This window comes from Salarias fasciatus, chromosome 20 (genome assembly GCF_902148845.1).
Source record: "Salarias fasciatus chromosome 20, fSalaFa1.1, whole genome shotgun sequence".
Lineage (NCBI taxonomy): Eukaryota > Metazoa > Chordata > Actinopteri > Blenniiformes > Blenniidae > Salarias > Salarias fasciatus.
The window spans coordinates 32,074,017-32,094,916 of record NC_043764.1 but is presented as its reverse complement, the minus strand read 5'-3'; the positions used below and the strand labels follow the sequence as shown (position 1 = coordinate 32,094,916).

General features: G+C 48.3%; 2 protein-coding genes across 2 annotated transcripts; both read right to left on the bottom strand.

Annotated features, from left to right (window-relative positions):
* Positions 1–4,636: 4,636 nt before the first annotated feature.
* On the bottom strand, positions 4,637–12,386 carry renbp (renin binding protein). Its single transcript, XM_030119838.1, is given in 13 exon segments — positions 4,637–5,082; positions 5,367–5,454; positions 5,573–5,704; positions 5,804–5,979; positions 6,346–6,427; positions 6,991–7,065; positions 7,067–7,150; positions 7,152–7,217; positions 8,090–8,277; positions 8,743–8,818; positions 9,896–9,971; positions 10,615–10,720; positions 12,184–12,386. Coding segments are annotated over 12 exon segments (1,218 nt in total). The 5' UTR covers positions 10,716–10,720; positions 12,184–12,386; the 3' UTR covers positions 4,637–5,008.
* A 958-nt stretch (positions 12,387–13,344) lies between these two features.
* Positions 13,345–20,445, bottom strand: LOC115407478 (centrosomal protein of 63 kDa-like). Its single transcript, XM_030117823.1, is given in 21 exon segments — positions 13,345–13,883; positions 14,017–14,151; positions 14,265–14,414; positions 14,563–14,722; positions 14,821–14,966; positions 15,036–15,149; positions 15,226–15,354; positions 16,032–16,094; positions 16,338–16,521; positions 16,874–17,010; positions 17,097–17,192; positions 17,272–17,425; positions 17,664–17,806; positions 18,386–18,520; positions 18,522–18,563; positions 18,565–18,608; positions 18,771–18,974; positions 19,836–19,917; positions 20,127–20,171; positions 20,173–20,289; positions 20,392–20,445. Coding segments are annotated over 21 exon segments (2,574 nt in total). The 3' UTR covers positions 13,345–13,643.
* Between the last annotated feature and the right edge of the window lie 455 nt (positions 20,446–20,900).

Here is a 20,900-nt window from a genome sequence, read left to right as displayed (position 1 = left end):
AAGAAAAGGGCTTTGGACCATTGCATAGGCCTTCAGTGACTGCAACGTCTTGTCAGGATCCTGGAGGTACTTCTGAACCTCATTCTCTGCTGTGGTGCTCAACGTCTGTGTGCTGCCAAAAGTGAAAAAGTCATCCTCATCCGACTCACACTGTGGTGCATTCACTCTGATGCTCACATCATTAGAAGACTCGGGGACAGGCTCCAGAAGACGAGCCTCTTGGACGATGAGCCACTTCATGACTTCCTGCTCATCAGGACAAGCCACCATAGGCGGAATTTGGGATGGTGGATGTTGCCCTCATGTGAAACAACTACCTTCTCAAACCGAGAATCTATGGCTTTGATGACTGCCATAATTATATGCGCAGTGAACTTTATCTGTGTAACTTTCTCCATTAATTTTCCCTTCAGGCTGAGAATTGTGGGTATCAAAAAATCCAAGGAAACAATTCGTTTCACCATGGAGAAGGTTGATTGAGTAGGCGAGTGGTTTCAAAACGGCAGTGTACTCCTTCAAAAAGGCAACCTCTGAGGGTGTAGTTGGTCACACTGAGACGGTCGCAGACTTCAATGAGCGGGCTTCGGTGAGACTCATTACCTTTTCAATTGCTTGATACTCTGAGCTCCATGTGGTCACGGAGGGGACAACACGCCTCATGTTGGCAATGTCTTCAATAACTTCAGCTGCACCAGGTGAACGGTGAGCTTTGTTCCAAATTGCAGAACATTTTGACATGGCACCTCTGTACGATTTCCGTGTGGGACCTTGTGATGCAGCCTTTTCCAGATCGTTTGTGGCTGTGAGGTTAAGAGTGTGAGCTGCGCATCGCTGGTGTGGGGGCAAATAAAAGTTTACATCTTGCTCCTCTTGGACCTCATCAAGAATTGCAGCAACATCTGTAAATTGCACATCATCAGTGTCCTCTTCTACATCCGATGCTCCATACGCTATGAAAGCTTTGACAAAATTGCTTCCATTGTCAGTCACTGTTGCTGTGACTTTGCCCTGGATTTGAAACGCACCATGTATCTCGCTAATTTTTTTTGCAATGACATCATATGTGTGGCGTCCTCTTATTCTTTCACATGCCAGTGCTGCTGATTTCCTCTCCAATGTCTCTGGATCAATCCAGTGACAAGTGATCCCTAAATAACTCCTATGGTTGGCAGTCCACATATCTGCTGTTGTGCATACTGTATGAATCCCATGGAGTTGTCTGCTTATTGACTCTTTCATGCTCTGGAATGCTCTGTCGATGCGATGCATCAGTCTTCCTGCACATGGGCGTTTCCCACCACTGATTCCCTCTGTCATCTTACAGAAGTCTGCATCCTCTACTAATGAGAAGGGTTGTGGCAGTGCCAATTACAAAGTCAAAAATCAGTGCATTAACTTTGTTCTGGGTAGCGGTGGTAGGTGCTGTGATGAGCTTTGCTTGTTTCTGAGCAGTTGCACTGGTAGTGGTGCTGGATTTGTCACCGGTCATCAGCAGTCATCATTTTTTCAGTCCTTTTAGCTGCTGTCCTCTGCATGGCTGTGGGTGCTTTCTCTGCAAATGCACACACAGTGAAAAAACAAACATAATCAGTTGATTAGGGACACTTTAATGACTGTGAATGTTACATAATTAGCCCAGTGCATAATATATTCATCAGTGCATCATATGTGATCTGCCATACCATATTGGTGGTAGAAACCAATTTGGTAGAGGCAATAAATTTATGGACTTCCTCCATTTGGTCACAAGTTAAATGGAGGAATTTTTTGTCTCTTTTGGTTTTCGACTGCAGCCATAAGCAGAGCAGTCTGGCATAGTTAAAGGTGCATTAAGGAGTTTGCACGTTTCATACGAAACAACGGCCCCTGCAGGCCTTAGGCGTAACTGCAGCTTAGTGAACGCTCGTGCCTGTGGCTTGTGTCCATGTACGTGCACGGAAGAGGGGAACTCCTTCCTCGCTCTTTTAGTAGCACTCAAGTAAAATTGAAGTTTCTTTTGCCTGGTGGGTCTGTTGCTGGAGCTGTGGCAGTGCTAGAAGGCCAGTCTGTTCTTACTTTCTGGAAGATCCATCCTCAATACTGCTCAGTTGTTGCTCGTAAGCATCTGGCGGAGTAATGGCGGACAAAAACGAAACTTAAAGCTCGTGTCCGGAGTTTTGAAAGAGAGAGTTTTTTTTTAATCCAAAGTCTCAGGTTCCCCCTCCCTCTACTTTCATGAGCGACCAAGCCACGGCCCTTTAAATTGTGCCGCTATTATCTGTCGGGTGAAAATGAGAGCCTCCGAGTCCTACAGGCCTCCTCCATGTTGAGCTGTTTACAGTGATGTTCAGCAGACAGTGGATATATCCGAGGTAAGCGCGGGGCGGCTGCTGCATAGCTAACTCTCCTCTGCCTGGGCGAGTGTGCGTGCTCTCTGGCTGCTCCACACTTTGATTGACAACACGAGAATGCGGAAGCTCGAAATTCTATTGGCTGACGCTGACCGGCGCTTTTCGGATAACATGGGGGTCTGTGAGACGAAGGCGGAGCTCATAGATAAATTTTATATTGCTTTATGCTAATATTATATTGTAGTATCAAACCAGACTGACACATTTAAGCTCTGTTGAAAAATGATACATACGTTGGAAACGAACGGAAACTCCGGACACGAGCTTTAAGGAAATCAGACCAGCAGGAGGCGCATTACGTCACATCATCTCAAATTCTCAGCAAAAGACGTTCTGGTGCCGGACCGGCACTGTGACTTTCAAGTGACAATTTAGCGCTGTTAGAGGTACTTGTAATGAATATGTCAGGGCACATTGTACACATCATTAAAAATGTGTAACATATTTATGGTGGAAAATAAATATTTTTAAAGTTGAACAACTACTTAATGCACCTTTAAATTACTCATTAACTGTGATTGTATCTGATATTCTAAACTTTTCTATAGTGATTAATGGAGGGACACTGGTTAATGGTATCCTTCCATTGATCCATACAGAAAAGTTTGGATTATATAAAACAAATGGCTGCAGTACAACACCAGGAAAAGCAAAACATTTCACTCTTTCCCCCTTCACCAAAAACAGAGGAACCTATGGGAGCAGAAGGCCAAAAGGAAGAACGGGAAGAGAACTTCTGATGACTTTCGTTCTAATTGAGTAAAATATGAGAATTATATTGCACTTGTTCTCTGCAAAACAATCACAACCTGCACTATCTTCAATTTATGCATTTGAATGTATTATCATTTGATACAGCTGTGCAGTTTTCTTGGGGGCATCAGACAGAGGATTGTTAATCTACATAGGTCCTGTCATTTTTATTCAGTATCTTGTAAAGCACTACGCATGTCCAAATTATTATCGTAACATCTTACATTATGGGAAGGGTTTATCCAAGTTAATAATGATAATACTAATGATAATACTGACAATAAATAACAGTAAGACCAGTTTAATTTACATTATTTTTGAGTAATTATCTTTCAGAGTAATTTGGAACTTTTCTCTGCACTGGGTGAACACAGGAGACTTAAAAGATATTTATATTTAACCCAGCATATGTCCACTCCATTGGGTTGGACTGTGCAGCCACTTTTGGTGGAGCTGAGATGCTACTACTGTTGCATGATTTAAAAACGTGTATGAAGTTTGAAAAAGACCATCACCAATATTTAAATGACTTGGGAAAAAAAAACACTGCAAAGTAAATAAAATTAGCTGACCGGCAAGCTAACGCTAATCAGCCAATTTACCTCAAGATGCTTCTTCAAATTAGAAGTGGAGTCCTTCGACGCTGAAAGCTGCTTCGTTGATGGTCAGCAGAGCTCGCATTGCACTAAGTGTTGCAAGCTTCTTGCCCAGGTTTGTAGGTGAAATATTCTTTAAATTTCCATGCCAAAAATGCGTTTTTGCCCTTCCCCTCGTTGTTCCTGTCATCCTCCGCCATTGTTGCCATTTGGTTGTGTGTGGAACTTGCTCTCGCACATCGACTTGCAGCACATCACCTGCATCCGCCCCGCACAACCTGCGTGTGGTGCGCTAAAAAGTAATCCCTACAAGTAGTCCGTTTTTTAAAGAAAGTAACTGTATTTAAAATACACCCATTTCAACTGTAACTATAATGGAATACAGTTACTCTTATTTTGTATTTTAAATACGTAACGCCGTTACATGTAATCCGTTACTCCCCAACTCTGCCCACTGGTGAACATCCAGGGGGAGGACACTGAGACAGTGGGCAGTTTCCAGTACCTGGTTCACCTCAACAATAACCTGGACTGGTCCCACAGCCGCAAGGGCCAGAGCGTCTCCTCCTGAGGAGACTGAGGTCCCTGGGAGGGAGCAGACCTCTGCTCAGGACCTTTAATGACTCTGTTCCTCTTGTATTTTACGATTTCTGTTGTACACACACTTACATTTTTTTCTATTATTCTGACTACAATTTGCACAATTACTCACGATTACAGAGCCCTCTATAACCCAACTGACCCCCAATTACTCCTACAGAGCTTTCCAAACCCCCACAGAGCCAGAGCCCTTCACACCCCCACAGTGCCCTGTATACCCCACATACCCCTAAATTACCCCCACAGAGACCTCTATACCCACACATTCCCCTCAATTCCCCCACAGGCCCCCACACTCACAATAATATCTTATATTTGATAGAGGCATGAAACATCGTTTAATCGAGGGTACACAGAGCTGAAATGTGTTTTGTCTACAGAGTGGTGGTCATCCCTCTCAGTGATGGAGTGATCCTGATGGAGTGAGAGAACTCAGCCTTCCAGAGAGAATATGAGTAGAGCTGCTCCTCCTCCACAGCTGAGGAGGTTCATCTGATCAGGTCTCCTGGTGTAAACAAGTGACATACAGAAGAAGAGAAGACTGACGTAGTCCGGAGTGCTCATGAACAAGGCACCATGGAACGTGTGCTGTTCAGGGGTCTCTGTCTCTGTCCAGGACGGAGTGGATCAGTTGAAATGAGACGACCTTCAGCAGAGTGAAGCTCAGGCTCAGTCTCTGTGAGCCAGCAGACCATCCAGAATCCGCTCGCACATGTAGAGGCAGCGAGGCACGTGGAAGAACCCTGAGGAACACACACAGGCCATGACGGAGGACCACAGACCGGCAGAAGACCTGCTGGGTCCATGTGGACCGGCTCGTCTCATGCCGTCCACACCTCTTGATCCAGCTCAGGCTCTCAATAAAACTTCATGACAGTCGAAGCAAATTCAGCTCTAATGAGTGCCTGATCAAATCAATAGATCAATACATTCTCTGCAGGGGGAAGCTGTGCACAGTTCCATTAGAACTGCAGTGTTCCACCTGGTCTGTAAGGGCTGAGGAGCAAGCCTGACCTGCTGGTCTCACCTTTAAAAGGACCTCCTTTAAAATCCAGAGCAACGTTCCCCTCTCGTGTCAAATATCCAAACCACTCCCCGCTCCTGGTGTCAGGAAACTACACACACACACACACACACACACACACACACACACACACACACACACACACACACACAGTGTGTCAGTGGCCACACATTCAAATACAAGCAGGTGGAGGTGGTGTGTGAACTCACGTGTTTGAAGGTGTAATCATAAATCTGGGAAAACGTCTCCAGCAGCTCCGACTCTCCGGTTTGACTGAAAGCCATCAGGAAGGCGATGAGCGCCTCACAGTGAGGCCACCACAGCTTCATGCTCCACTCCAGCTGCACACACACACACGCACACGCACAACAATGTGTAAGGGCATCAGGCGGCAACATAGGGGTAGCAGGAAAACGTGCGTGTGTGTTTGTGTGTTGAACCTGTGTGGGACAGTGTCCATCCACGTCCAGGAAGTAGAAGAGTCCTCCGTTCTCTTTGTCCCAGCCTCGCTGATAAGGAAGCTTCACAAACTTGTCAACAGCGGTTTTCTTGATCTGAGGATCTCCGAACTGCTCAGAGTACTGCAGCAGGAACCAGCCGGCCTCCAGGGCGTGACCTGACGACGGCGTGCACCAGAGTGAGGACAGGAGTGCCAGAGAGGGCGCACTCTGAAAACTGACGGGTTATTATCCTGACCCATTTCCTGGGTAGCTCTAGATTTGTGCAGATTGGGTCGCTTCTACCCCAAATTGGGTTAATTATTTTGACCCAGCAGATACGTGATGATTTCGGGCTGAAGGGAAGAGAAGATTTTTGAGTCAAAATCTTGACCCAGCACGCCGGGTCAAGTCTTCAACCCACTGCGCTGGGTAGAAATAACCCAGCACTGGCTTGGTCCCTTTTGGACCCAGTGCTGGGTTAGCAGTTTCAGCCACTTTGGGTTACTTAACCAGCAGTTTTCAGAGTGTGTCAGATCTCTCACCTGGATTCTGCAGCCGTCCTGCGCAGCCGGGCAGCTCTGCTCCATCCACAGACACGTTCTCCAGGACCGCTGTGCCATTTCTCTGCAAAACACCACACACAATAAACCCAACAGGCCAAGGACTGCCGAGCAGCTCCGGTCCTGCCTCAGACCAGAACGGAGCAGCCGTCTCCTCACCACACAGAGAGCAGAACATCAGTCCATACCAGCCACAGATAGGTGGATTTTATGTTTGTGAGGGTATATGAGAGGCTCTGGAGCGCCATGAAGCTTTCACAAGAGGTCATGTTAAGAAACATTTTTATTTCATTTGTTTAATCTTCAGGATAAAAACAGCTGAAAAAGGTAAAATGGCCACGTCAGCCACAGCATTCAGGAAAAGGAAAGAAAAAAGAAAAGCTAGTCTGGCTAAAACTGCTCTAACTAGAGGCAACGACACAATGAGTATAAACAGCTAAACACCTAAAGAGCGCGAACATTGCCAACATGTATAAAATTGCTAAAGCAGGAAATATCCGTGGGCAAAAAAAAAAAAAACCTTGAAAACGGTCCAGAGAACAGGGGAAACTGGAGTGCAGTGAGATTTCTGGATGATCTTTCTTCAGCGTGAATGACGGGAGCAGAAGTGTTGCCGTGTGTCCTCACCTGAACATGCTGCAGGATCTGCTGGACACACCAGCTCGCCAACTCCCGGTACTTGTCGACCACCTCTGGCCCCGCCCTTCGTCAGCTGCTGCACCAGACACAGCAGCATCATGGGGACCGCCATGCTGCTGGTGGGCACGTCTCCGGGAAGCCCGGGCCTTGCCCAGGTCTGACGGATCCACCCGCACCCAGTGGATCAGCTGCTCCATCATCTGCTCAGCTTCCAGCTGCAACAGAGCCGCACAGAGTCCGGCTTCACCGCTGCTCTGCACGGATGCCGGCTGATTGGGGCGCCACCATGACGCCTTAGTGAACAGTCAGTAGTATTATTCTGCCCAGAGTGTCTGAGGAGATCCACTGCTAGAAGTCCTAAGACTGCTTTGTTTGGCTCATTGCCCTGCATAGTGAGCTGGAAGACCCAGTGATCCCGGATCATGAAGGACATGGACTCCCCGGTGGTCCAGGAACCAGTTGATCTGGGTTCATGGAGACCACAAACTCCTTAGGGTCCAGAAACCCAGCAGCTCTGCAGGACTGAGACTTTTTGGGTCAGAGTAAACATTCAGGTCGTCATGTTGATCACTAATTCTATTCAGCTTTCTTTATTTCCAAAAAAGACTCAAAATGATACTCACGGTTTTCTTCAAATGCAACTCAAAAATCTGATGTATTGAAAGAATGGCTCTTCAACACTCAAGGTTCAGTCACTTTCAATTCATCGATTTGTCAGTCTCCAGTCGATGTTCTTCTCGGCCATTCTATTGGTTTAATTTTCTTTGCTTTTTGCAGCTGAGTCCTCTGGTCGACTATATTTGAAGCAACAAAGCACTGAAGCATTCTGGGTAAAGCACCACTCAAACATTACAAAAAACCATCTGATCGCCATCACATAGGAAATGTACAAGCAGTGCTCAAGTTAGCTGAAGTAAAAACTCTGGCAAACCCTGCGATCAGGATGTGTTGGGGGAGGGATGATGCTTCCTGACCTCGCCTGAACGCTACTCAGCAGGAGGTTTAATCCAAGAGCTTTTTACTCTTCCTGCAGCATGCAGATGACACACTGGCAAAAGACCGTTCTCCACTCCAGACCTTTTCATACCTGCAGGTCTTTGTCGTCGGTCACTCGGCTGAGTTCATCCATGGCCATGACATAGAAGCACTCGCTGAAGATGGTCCTCTGAACCTTCACTGCTTTACCGTCTCTCGTTAGGCAGAAAGCACATTTCCACCGATTCCCACCTCCACTGCCGTCGCTCACACGAGCAAACTGCCTCAGAAAGCGTCCTCCTGAAACATGAAGAGACCGAGATTTTAATCATCCAGCTGGATCCACCTGGGAGGAGCACCAGGCTATGTGAGCCGGCTGGCTGAGTCAGAACACTCTGCCTGGTGCTTCTGGTCTCTGCTCCACCAGCCAGCCATGGTGGTGGTTGTTCTGTTCTGTTTTGTTTGTTTTGTTTGTTTTGTTTTACACTGACAACACATGCTACACCTTGAACACTCACACACTACTGATCCTAACTACCACACCCCATTCATGATTTTCCTGAATGAATAATCTACTAGTGGCATTTAAACCTTGGTGCATTTCCGAACAAATTCGGGGCTCATCCGGGATTGAACCCGAGGGCCTTTACAAGGTGGTAAAGTGGTTCACACTTTCAGCTGGTGGTGAATTCAAGTCTACAGGTTGCGTGTACAAGGTACCCAGTTTCCTCACACATGCTTCACCAACTTCACACTCACACTGACCTGCTTGAGCTGCCTGGAGGATTTCAGGCCTGTGGAAGCGCTCCAGGGTTCGGTAGAGGCGACAGTACATCCACACCTAGAAACACCGCCATATGAGACACAGAAAGCAGCAGTTCACACTGGATTACAGTCTGTTCAGAAAGTCCGTCCAGACAGTCCCTTTGGACAGTCCAATCAGACAGTTTGTTCCGACAGTCCAATCAGACAGTCAGTAGTAACTCAAAAATCCAATCTTGCTGCTCAAGAAGAAAGTTGTGGGTCCTGTATTTGTCTGACGTGTTGCCGCCTTTTCCAGATAAGCACAATGAGGCTCCGAATGCATTTAGGTGTTTTAATGAAACAGTGGTTTGTACAGTTCCAACAAAACACTCTGGAAATGATTTCGGGCACAAAGTAGGAATGGCGTGGAACAAGTGAAGTGGTCAACAAAATGACGGCTACCCTGCTCCCCTCTCTCCTCCTGACTGTAGGTAAGCACATCCCTTAGTCGCAACCCAGCATTCACCACACATCACTGACCCAAGATCCCATGTGTTAAAGGTGCTGTAGGCAGGAATTTGCTAGTCAATGCTAATTTTTCTGTGTTTCTTTGGATTAAATTTAGAGTATCCATTGGATAATCCTTTAGGAGTGTAACATTAATTGCACTACCGTGAGGGCGCAGCATTTCCATCTGTCCTCTGTTCTGAGCTGAAAAGGATCTCCACAGCTCCAGGTATCTTGGACCAATCAGAAGAGCCCCTGAGGCTCTAACCGTGAATTGGTCGAGGGGCGTTTGTCGCACGTTCTTGTGGGAGGGGCTTAACTTGCGTGAGGTGTGATGTGAGAGAGAACAGGAACAGGATTGGCTGTGCTGGTTTCAAATTGCCATCTTAGATGGGTCAAATCGCCATCTTGCTTAGGTAACCCTAAGCAAGATGGCGGAGATGCGGAATCCTGCCTACAGCACCTTTAACACAGCAACCCAATCACCACGTGACACATACAGACTTACTACATTACGAACTCCTACACAGTTCATTCCAACCGTCCTTCCGACCGTCGGTTCCAAAAGTCCCTTCCGACTGTCCCTTCGTACAGTCAGACAGCTTCATTGTGTTGTTCAAATGGTACTTTGATGAGGAACTGGGAGAACCCGTCAGATCAGTGTTACCTGTCTGCCCTGCAGCCACACATACTTCATGTCGTCGTACACCTGGCCGTCCCTCCCGATGCAGCTGAAGAAGCCTCTGGAATGAGCACAAGCAGAGTCACTGCAAAGACACACGCTGCATTTAACTGGAGGGCATCTATTTGAAAACGTTGTGCCATAGAGCAGCCAACATTTGCCTTCCACCGTTTGAGTTACGCTCAGAATAATGGAAACCTGTCACAGGGGAAGCTTGCACTTGCTTGCAGTAGACACATTTTTATCTGGATTTGTTTGGTTTAACTGTACTTAGGAGGGTATATACACCCAGAGAGGATGCTTAGACATGTGTGTTATGTCGCTTCGTATGTTTGTGTTGCATATCCTGGTGTGAGAGTTGGGTTTGCATAGGTTAATAGTGGAACAGTGAAGATGCGGCTGAAGAAATGAAAGAGCCACAGTGAAGTCTGAGGACTGGAGGGACTGACAGTGTAACGCAAAGCTGTCACTCCTGATCTATGAAGGCTGCAGTACTGATAACGGAGGGCGCAATCCTGGTCTTGAGGGCAAAGGTCCTGCATTTTTTTAATGGTTCCCTGCTCAAACACACCCTAAAGTAATGAGTGGATCCGAATGAAGCTCTACAGGAAGTGTGAGAATGAGCCAATCACTACTATCAGCTGTGCTGAATTGACGGCACATTGAAACCCTCCAGGACCGCGGTCAGCTGGACGATACAGTACCCATGGTCCGTGTCATGAGAATGTTTGAGCCAGAAGTCCGTCACGCTGTCCAGCTGTGCACGGATGTGCTGCCGATACTCCTCCAGCTTCATCACAGACATGGTTCCTGGTAACGACAACAGGAATGAGGAATTAATTGTAGATGGTTTTATTGGTATAATTCATGTATTTAATTACTTGGGCCACACCATTTTCAGATCTCTGCCTCACCTCAGGCTATACAGTAAATCCCTCACAGTAATTAAGGTGTGGCCCAGCAGAGCAGTTGTAAACACTTTGTCTCCTCATCTAGTGAGTTTCTTCTGATTTTTGTCATCCAGTTTCTGCCTGTTTTCTTTCCTGTGATTGAAACTGTTTAAGAAAGCTTTTTTATTTGTATGATGTCTGTTACTTTGCCCTGGTGCTTCATAGCTTTTATTTGGACACCTGCTGGACCAAGTCAGAATGCCTCATTGAACCTGGGAACCTCAAGGCAAGTCGGCCCCGACCAACTCGGCCCCAAGCAAAGTCGGCCAATAGCCAAGTCGGCCCCGTGCAAACTCGCAGGGCTCTCAAGTCTCACGCATTGAGCGTGACAGTCACGCATTTCGGTGTTTTGTCTCGCACTCACGCCACATACTGTATTTCTCACACTGACAAAAATAGCGGTAAATTTCTCTGGTGCGCTGCTGCTGTGTGACCGAGAGAAATCAAACACGTCTGCTCGCCTGTCACTTAGCTGTCAATCGAAAAAGGAAAGGGGGGGGTTAAAATAGGTAACAGCCAATGAAAAAAAGCAAACACCCTGTTGCCCCAGACTCTGTAGGAACTGAGGTCGAAATGGAGGCTCGGGTCAGCTGATCAGCTGCTCCTGGAGGTACCCAGGTCCACACGGAGGCTCGGAGGGGACAGAGCTTGCTCTGTCGTCGACCCTAAGTTGTGGAATGAGTTGCCACTGAGCTTCAGTCAGGCTGATTTATTATCTACTTTCACAATAAATCTTATGGCCCATTCTTCTTGACGTTTAGTCCAGTTTGAGACTCTGCTCCTGCTTTATTTGCTGCCATGTAACCGTTTTATGGCTAACACATTTTTATTGTGTTGCTGTTTGACCTCATGCTGTCAGGTTTTCTATGTCTTTCTATGTACAGCACTTTGTTGCAGCGGTGGTGTTTTTAAAGTGCTGTATGAATAAAGTTGAGTTGAGTAATAGAAGAAAAGCAGAACCAGCCCAGGTCTCCCAGGTTTCAGCACTACAGCCAGGCTGACAAAGTCCCAGCTTTAACTTAGAGCAGGAATGACTGGAATCTTCTTCAAATACTGAATTCTCACTAACAGAGAGCAATTTGAAGACGCTCTACAAAGCAGTCACAGACCAGTCAACCACATCTTACTCAGATTTGTCAGTAGAACCTGTTTTAGAGTTCTTCATAAACCACCATTACACCCAATCCGATGCTAGATCCAGTCCTGATGAGACTGTTAAACTAATTTTCCCCTGATTACTAAAACAATACTGAGACTGGAGTTCACTCTCAGATACAGTTCATTCACATACTACCAGCTCACTCTCACAGAAACACTCTTTACCTGAGCTCTGCAGCAGGGTCAGCCCAAGTCCAGCTGAGAGACAGACAGCAGAGAGACAGACAGCTGAGAGACAGACAGCTGAGAGACAGACAGCTGAGAGACAGACAGCTGAGAGAGAGACAGCAGAAAGACAGCTGAGAGACAGACAGCTGAGAGAGAGAGAGTAGGGACAACAGCACCTCAGACTTGCTGCTCGCTCTCCTCTTATCCTCATGTGACAAAAACAGGAAGTGCTGAGTCAGTCACGTGAGAGGAGGCTGTCCTTCCCTGTGTGTGTGTGTGTGTGTGTGTGTGTGTGTGTGTGTGTGTGTGTGTGTGTTTATTTCAGTGTTTGTATTCCTCTCTCTTTCTCTCTGTGTGCTCTGTGTGTGTGTGTGTGTGTGTGTACGTGCATGTGCATGTGTGCGTTCATGTGAGACAGATCACAGACAACACCACTTCAGTAGCGCTCACCCTGACACACACAAGCCCACGGACCAAAAGAGGAGCTAGTCCAGACCCGGAAGGATATCTGGGTCTGGTTCTGCTGGGTTCTCTACCTCATGGTTCTGGTTCTGTTGGGTTCTCTACCCCTGGGTCTGGTTCTGCTGGGTTCTCTACCTCATGGTTCTGGTTCTGTTGGGTTCTCTACCCCTGGGGCTGGTTCTGCTGGGTTCTCTACCTCATGGTTCTGGTTCTGTTGGGTTCTCTACCCCTGGGTCTGGTTCTGTTGGGTTCTCTACCTCTGGGTCTGGTTCTGCAGGGTTCTCTACCTCTTGGTTCTGGTTCTGTTGGGTTATCTACCTCATGGTTCTGGTTCTGTTGGGTTCTCTACCCCTGGGTCTGGTTCTGCTGGGTTCTCTACCTCTGGGTCTGGTTCTGCAGGGTTCTCTACCTCTGAGTCTGGTTCTGCTGGGTTCTCTACCTCATGGTTCTGGTTCTGTTGGATTCTCTACCTCTGGGTCTGGTTCTGCTGGGTTCTCTACCTCATGGTTCTGGTTCTGTTGGATTCTCTACCTCTGGGTCTGGTTCTGCTGGGTTCTCTACCTCATGGTTCTGGTTCTGTTGGATTCTCTACCTCTGGGTCTGGTTCTGCTGGGTTCTCTACCTCATGGTTCTGGCAGAGATTTGTCAATGCAGAAAGAAGCCAGGAAAAAGTGGGGATTATTTTAATATTCACAGGAAAAGAACATAAAAAAAGAATTTCTCTCAAATCTTCTGGTCATCATTTTCAGTAAAGTTCATTTTCCCATGTCACCCATGTTTCGTGTGCAGATGGCCAAATGGCGCCAATGGTTTCTTTTGAGGGAATGTCTGGGGGGCAGGTTGAGGTTTAGGATAAAGACCCTGATAAAAACTGATTGATCTGATGAAACAAAGCCAACTGCAGCGGTTCATCAGCACTGCTTCAGTAGTGGTTCAGCGATGTGGGTCAGGTTCACTGCTGGAGGGGTTCTGTTGGGGTTCTGGTTCATTGTGGTTCATGTTGGAGGGGTGCTGTTGGAGTCCAGGAGTAGCGGTTCTTGTTCATCCTGGCTCGTGTTGGAGGGGTTCTGTTGGGGTTCTGGTTCATCCTGGCTCGTGTTGGAGGGGTTTTGTTGAGGTTCTGGTTCATCCTGGCTCGTGTTGGAGGGGTTCTGTTGGGGTTCTGGTTCATCCTGGCTCGTGTTGGAGGGGTTCTGTTCAGGTCTGTCAAGCTTCATGTCTTCTGATAAACGGTTCTGTTGAAATCAGACACAAAAACCAACATTCTCAATCTATTACATCAGAACAGAACCGAGACCAGGACCACACCCGGACGTTAACGCTGAGCTGATGAGTCCATGTCCAGACCTCCGAGTGATGTGCTGATACCTGGATGTCTCTGAGATTCTGATCCGTTTGTGCGGAGAGACAGCAGAACCGATCCAGCTCAGCTCCACAGACCAGGCCCCGTCCAGCCAGGCTCCTCTCCAAGCTCCGGTGCATCCTCCTCTGGAGCCCTGACAGCTGGACCAACACGGGGAGCGCATGAGGAGCCGCACACACACACACACACACACACACACACACACACACACACACACACACACACACACACACACACACACACACACACTTACCGTCCTGTAGTCATTAAAGGATCCTTGGTCTTGGTTCCTCTGGGTCAGGGACCGGACTGCCTCCCGTCGGGCCTCCACCAGGACCTTCTGCAGACTGCTGTAGTCACTTGCCAGCTGATGGTTCTTCTTCAGGGCAACCTGTAGAGCTTCCTGTGAAAACAGGAAGCAGGCAGTGTTGAACAGAGTCGTACAGAGCATCACCTATAACCACAAGCAGTAACCAGCAGTGACCAGCAGTGACCAGCAGTGACCAGCAGTGACCAGTAGTGACCAGCAGTGACCAGTGGGGATGGGTCACCTGGGTTTCCTCCATCTTTTCTCTTCTGACTGTGGCGTGAGCAGAGCGGATCTGCTGGAGCTGTTGTGTTTGTAGTTTTCTTTCTTCGATCTGAGAGAGAATCCTCTGAATCATGAGACAAGCCGGAGAGTTCTTTCCCTCCAAGATGTCCACATGTTCTCTGCAAAGAAAAGACAAATACGCTAAAGCAGAAACACTAAGCGGAAAGGATGAATCACGTTGCTCTTCCTGTCCTGTGTCGACACCGTACAGACTCACTGAAGTGTTTCGATGTCTTCCTGCATCTGCTGGACACTTTCCTGCAGCTTCACCGTGGCTCTGTGCTCTTCTTCAGTTTTCTCCATCAGCTCGGTGGTACAGCGCACCGAGTGTTCCCGTCTGTCCTGCAGCTCACGCTCTGAATCCTGACAGAGCAAACCTGCATCAGCTGAACTCTGCAACAGCCCTGACCTTCACTGTGCTGTTTATCTTACACGAGCAGCTCTCAGCTTCTCAGAATTCAGGTTTCTCTCCATCTCCTGGAAGGCCGAGGTCTTTCTGTGTCCACTCTTCAGAGTTTCTAAATCTTCTCTCAGCGTCTTCAGTTTCTACACAAACACAGCATTTCTCTTTAGTTGGCGAGAAGTTTTCTTTAACACAAATCTGCGGGACTGCTTCTTGAACCTGCAGGTTTGCTCTCAGAGTTTCGGTCACTTCGCGCTGCTTCTGCAGGTCTTCATCAAGCTGTTGGTTTGTCAGATCTGAGCTTCTCTGCAGCTGCTTCACTTCTTCATTCAGAGACACACAGCGAGCCTGAAGCATGAGGACATGACTTTACTACACAACCCAGTGACAACACAACACAACACAACACAACACAGTGACAAAAAAACAAAGTACCAATACAAGTGGTGAAGGCAGCTCAACACATTGATGGAATGGAGCTTCAACAGCTGAACAGTATTGACACTGTGAGACTGAGGAGGCACATGGACAGCAACAGCAGTGACCTCTCACACTCTGGACACTCTCAACTTCTACCATCAGGAATCAGTTCACAGCAAGAAAAACCAGGACAAACCGACCCAGGAACAACTCCTATTCCAGAGCACTGGCAGTGCCATTGATAGTTGGGAGATTTGGTTGGTATTTGGTTGCTTAGTTTGTGGTTCAATGATGTTTTGGTAGTTTTGGTTGGTAACTTGGTTGTTTAGTTTGCTGTTCGTTGGGAATTTTATTTGGTAATTTGGTTGTGTAGGTTGTGGTTTCCTTGGTATATTTGGTTGTAATTTGGTTGTTTAGTTGGTAACTTGGTTGCTTCGTTTGCTGTTCTATTGGTAGTTTAGTAGTTTTGGTTGGTAATTTCGTTGTGTAGTTTGCTGTTCTGTGTTGGTAGTTTGGTAGTTTCGCTGGTATTTGGTTCATGAAATTATAGCAGAACTTGGAAAAGCCATGATGTGGCGTGATGAGGCGTGTTGTGGTGGATTTACCTTGAGAAGCTGCTGAGATGTCATTTGACCACTGAGATCCTTCCGAAGGCTCTGCATGTGTGTCTGTGTGAGAGAAACGCACACAATGTCACACAAACACAAGCTGGAAAGGAGAGGGCAAGTTCCTAAAGCCAGCCCGGATAATGCATGTGTGTGTCAGCCTGTCCTTGGCCTGGCACATCCCCTGCTTATCATTGTGTGAACAACTGAACACACTGTGTGAGGTTATAGAGGAGGTCATGAGGTTATAGAGGAAGTGGCCCAGTGTGGTGAGCACACACAGAGATATCTTAAAGACAGACCCACCTGGATCTTCTGCTCCTCCGTCGATGCCTCCCTCTGCTGCTTCTCCAGCTCCTCCAGCTTCAGACGGTGCTGCTGCTCCGCCCGACTCACTTCCTGTCTACAGCTCTCAATCTGCTGCTGGCCATCTGAAATCTTCTGCAGGATCTGTTTTCTCTCTTCACGGAGCAGCTTCACCGTCGCCTCACTGCCACACAACACAGAGGCGTGACCAGAGAGCACGCCATGTCACCATGCCATGGGGTGTGGCGGGCATGGCGAGGCAGAGCATGGGGGGGTGGGGCATGGCGAGGCGGGGCATGGGGGGGTGGGGCATGGAGGGGTGGGGCATGGTGAGGCAGGGCATGGTAGGGCATGGGGGGGCGGGGTGGGGCAAGGTAGGACATGGCAGGGCGGGGCATGGTAGGGCATGGCGGGGCGGGGCATGGTAGGGCATGGGAGGGCGGGGCATGGTAGGGCATGGCGGGGCGGGGCATGGTAGGACATGGCAGGGCGGGGCATGGCAGGGCATGGCGGGGCATGACGTTGGCGGTTGGTACCTCTGACGGGTTCTGGAGTGGTGGTCTTCCAGGTTCAGCTGCAGCTGCAGGTTTTCAGTCCGGAGGTCAGAGTCCTCTCTGCCGAGGCACTGGATTCTCTCCTGGATGAGGCAGACCTGGGCGTCGCCCTGCAGCCTCTGTGAAGAACATCAGTCACCTGAACTTCACACCTTTTCTCAGACACGTTCCACAAACCTCCGGGCAGCAGAAGCAGCTGACATACCCTCCTCTCTATGTCTTCTTCAGCGGAACTGAGCTTCATTCTTAAAGCTTCATTCTTCTCCACTGCTTCCTCAAGCTGAAGTTTCAGGAATGAAATCTGTGAGACAATAAGACAGGAATCAAAGTTACTGTTTGTCTGCAGCGACGGCAGGAAGCCCTTCCCTGACAGGACTTACCGAGTCCTTCTCTTTCTTTTCTCGCTCCGTCATTTCGGCGATGTGAAGATTTGCTGCTGCACACTTCTCCTCAGTCAGAGCCACGACGCTTTCATCTTCTTCTATTTCAGCACTCAGACGTTCTTCAAACATCCTCAGCTGCTTCAGGTCTTCTCTGCAGGACAAAAAACAAGACACCTGAATGCAGACGGAATCTTTTCGGTAGGTTGAACATCACTCTCGCGCTGCTGTTTTGCTGTCTGGACATGTCGAAGACCTGCAGGAAGTGAGATCTTGATGAGAGCAATCCAGAGGTGTTTGTTTCCTGTTGCACGGGTGAATGAAGACACTTAATAAAGATGTGACAGGTCAGTGTGTGTCAGTATGTGTGTGGTGATTTACACTGCACTCACCGTTTCTTCGCCAGATGACTCTTCTTTATCAACAGGGTTTTGTGGAATGATGAATTTTCTTTGTTTGCTTCCTCCTTCATCTCTCTCGTGTTCTTCTCAGCACATCTGAGCTCGCTTTGGGTTTTATGGTAAATGTCTTCCGCCTGAAATGACAGTTGTTGGGTTTGGTGAAGACAGGAATGAGACTGAACCCTTTCTTTGGTCCGTGTGAGCTGTGGTCAGAGTAATCCCGACCTGATACACCCTGCCAGGCAACCATAACATTATAAACAGTTAGACACAACTGTGATCGACAAAAACTAGAAAAATGCACCCAAACTGTTGATTGCAGTTGACTTCTATCACTTCTCAGCTCCTAAAAGGCAGTTTAACAGCAGTCCTGTTTTGATCCAGACCAGACTTCCTACCGCTTTCTGGGAAAAGTCCTGTTCCTCCGGTCATGTGAAAGCTCCCCTGAACTCTGATGGAGATCAAACAACTGAACTCTGGTCCCCTGGAAAACGTGGATCTCGGTCACTTGTAAACCGACTTTCTAGTGTTTTCATGTGTGGACCGTAATTTTGGGTAGTAAATAATTAAACTACTCTGTACTCCCAATGATGAACTGTACAGACTATACTACACCGTAAAATCAATCTGTTGGATTTGAATTTCCCAGCAGTTCTAAACGGGTGGCAGAGCGAGCAGGGGGACGCATGGAGAAGAAAGGATGGCGTTCTCACTTCAGCACGGCCCGTCTGTAGCTGATGTACTTCTCCTCTCGCCGCCTCCAGCTTTTCCGTCACGATAGGAGGTCTGTGTTTTGGCAAAACGGATGTCTGCCTGTAATTCTGGTTCAACATCTCAGCATCTGACAGGTTCCTCCTGGACTTTAAGCACTTTCTCTCTGTGCAGTCTCAAGCTGTGTCTTCAGGCGGCTGATCTCCTGCAGTCCAGCTTCATGTTCTGCAATGGTCCAGAGAACAGGAAGCACTTCGGTCAGAGGCGAACAGGTAGCATCAAAACCACTGGCCCTCACCCACCTCTCTGCACTGGCAGTGGCATCAAACCACTGCCCTTCCCCACCTCTCTGCACTGCAGTGGCACAAACCACTGGCACTCACCCACCTCTCTGCACTGCAGTGGCGTGCTCCTTGCGTCTCCTTTGGGAGACACTGTCCAGTTTGCACTGCAGGAATCTTTTTCCTCCTCCCTTCCTTGCCAAGCGCTTCCTTGCCTTTACTGTCGATCGGACTCCGACGCTCACCAGGTGAACCACTTCTCCAAGGACGTCATTCATTTTCCTCAGCAGGGCCCATGAAGGACAGCTTTCTGAGAGAGGACAGACTGTCACACCGTCCACACCGTCACTGTTTACACTCATGCACTGTTACAGCATCACACTGTCACCATCACTGTGCGGCCTGTCAGCCGTTCCACGGCCCGGATAAAGTCAGATTGGTGTGTTACTGTGTGTGCAAAGTGTACATCAAACAAACTTTACGCTCAGCTGAGTCTTGTTTAGAAGAAGTCCAGCAGAGTTCAAGGTGAAAGGAGTTTAAAGACTATGCATGAAGGCTGCGGTGGTGCAGTGGTTAGTGCTCTTGCCTCACAGCAAGAAGGTCCTGGGTTCTGGCTGGGGCTTGGGGCCTTTCTGTGTGGAGTTTGCATGTTCTCCTGTGTGTGTGTGCATGGGTTCCCTGGGTACTCCGGCTTCTCCCACTGTCCAAACATGCATGTCAGTTAATTGATCATTCTAAATTGCCCTAGGTGTGAATGTGAGTGTGCATGGTTGTCTGTCTATGTCAGCCTGTGACAGACTGGTGAACCTGTCCAGGGGACCCCACCTTCGCCCACAGCAGCTGGGATTGGCTCCAGCCACCCGCGACCCCGAAAGGGAGAAGCGGCAAAGAAATGGATGTATGAAGGCTCCAATATTACAAATGATCAATAAGGAACTCAGACTATAGAAACAGAAGTCTCATTGTAGCTTTGTGCTACTGATACATCCTCATCCGGGTAGCTTTTTTGCTAGCTATTACAGCTCTTCTCATTAAAACAAAGCAGTCTTGTTAATTAGTGAAAAACTGAAGTTACTGCTAATGAAAACACTCCTCATGTTGTTCTGTCACTCTGACAGAGCAGTTTTTGGACACGAGCCTCATGTTTGACATCTGCCCAGACCGCAGCTACCTCTAGTGCTGATCGCTACGCCATCGACGTACAGCTGGACGGGACTCCGCGGGGTCACTGCTGGAGGTCTCTGAAGGGAAATCTGTTGCAAACCAGGAAAAAACTCCTGGTTATGTTTCACTCTGACCATCACGGACAAAACGAAAAGCAACACACTTTACACAAGCAAATATTTTCACCTGGACGACTTGTCATTCTGCTGTTTGTCCTGATCACCTGTGAAGGAGCCAAAAAAACAAAAAAGCTTATTCAACCAGACCCCGACACCCAGCAGGACCCGCAGAAACCCACCTGCTGGCACCAGCTTTCCACCTTCTCTTTGGTCTCCACGATGTGGATAGACTGCACAGCTGACGCACGTCGATGGGCTGTTGAGCAGAACTCGAGGGTGGCGCCGGCCCGAGCAGACATCCTGAACCTCGGGTCCTTCTAAACACCCAAAGATTTCAAGGTCCTGAAGGTTGGAACGTCTGAAGGTCCAAAGTTCTGAGTTTAAAAGTCTGAAGGTGTGAAGGTGGGAGCAGCACTAACTGACAGTGTTAATCTATCAGCTCACCTGATTCACTCGCTCCCTCTCTGGAGGAGAGCTCAGCGGCTCCAGGTCCGGCATCCCCTCCTCCCTGGCGGTCCAGGAGATGAAGAAGCCCAGAGCTGTCACACTTCCAGTCCGGAGGGACAGAATGAGGAGAGGAGGCCCAGAGCTTCCCTCTTCAGCCCGGAGTGAAAGCCAGAGTGCCTCCCCTCACTCCCCTGAAGTGGACTGGAATAACGTCATGAAGGATTCATGAGTCCAGGTGGTCGTTGTCATGGAGCAAAGTGAGAGTGGAATCACACACCACAGATCAGGTTCGCCTGGCAGAGCAGAGGCCTCCTCTGCTGCTCCTCACTCCTGGTCTCCTCTCTGCTCCTCCTCTACAGTCGCTCGTTGGTTTAATGAACAAACCAAGTGCTCTCAAACTTTTCCTCCTGTTGCTGAGCAACATCAGAGTTGCATTCAAGTGCAGCCACTAACACAGACGGAAGATTGAATCTTGAATAGACAGGGAGACACACACACACACACAC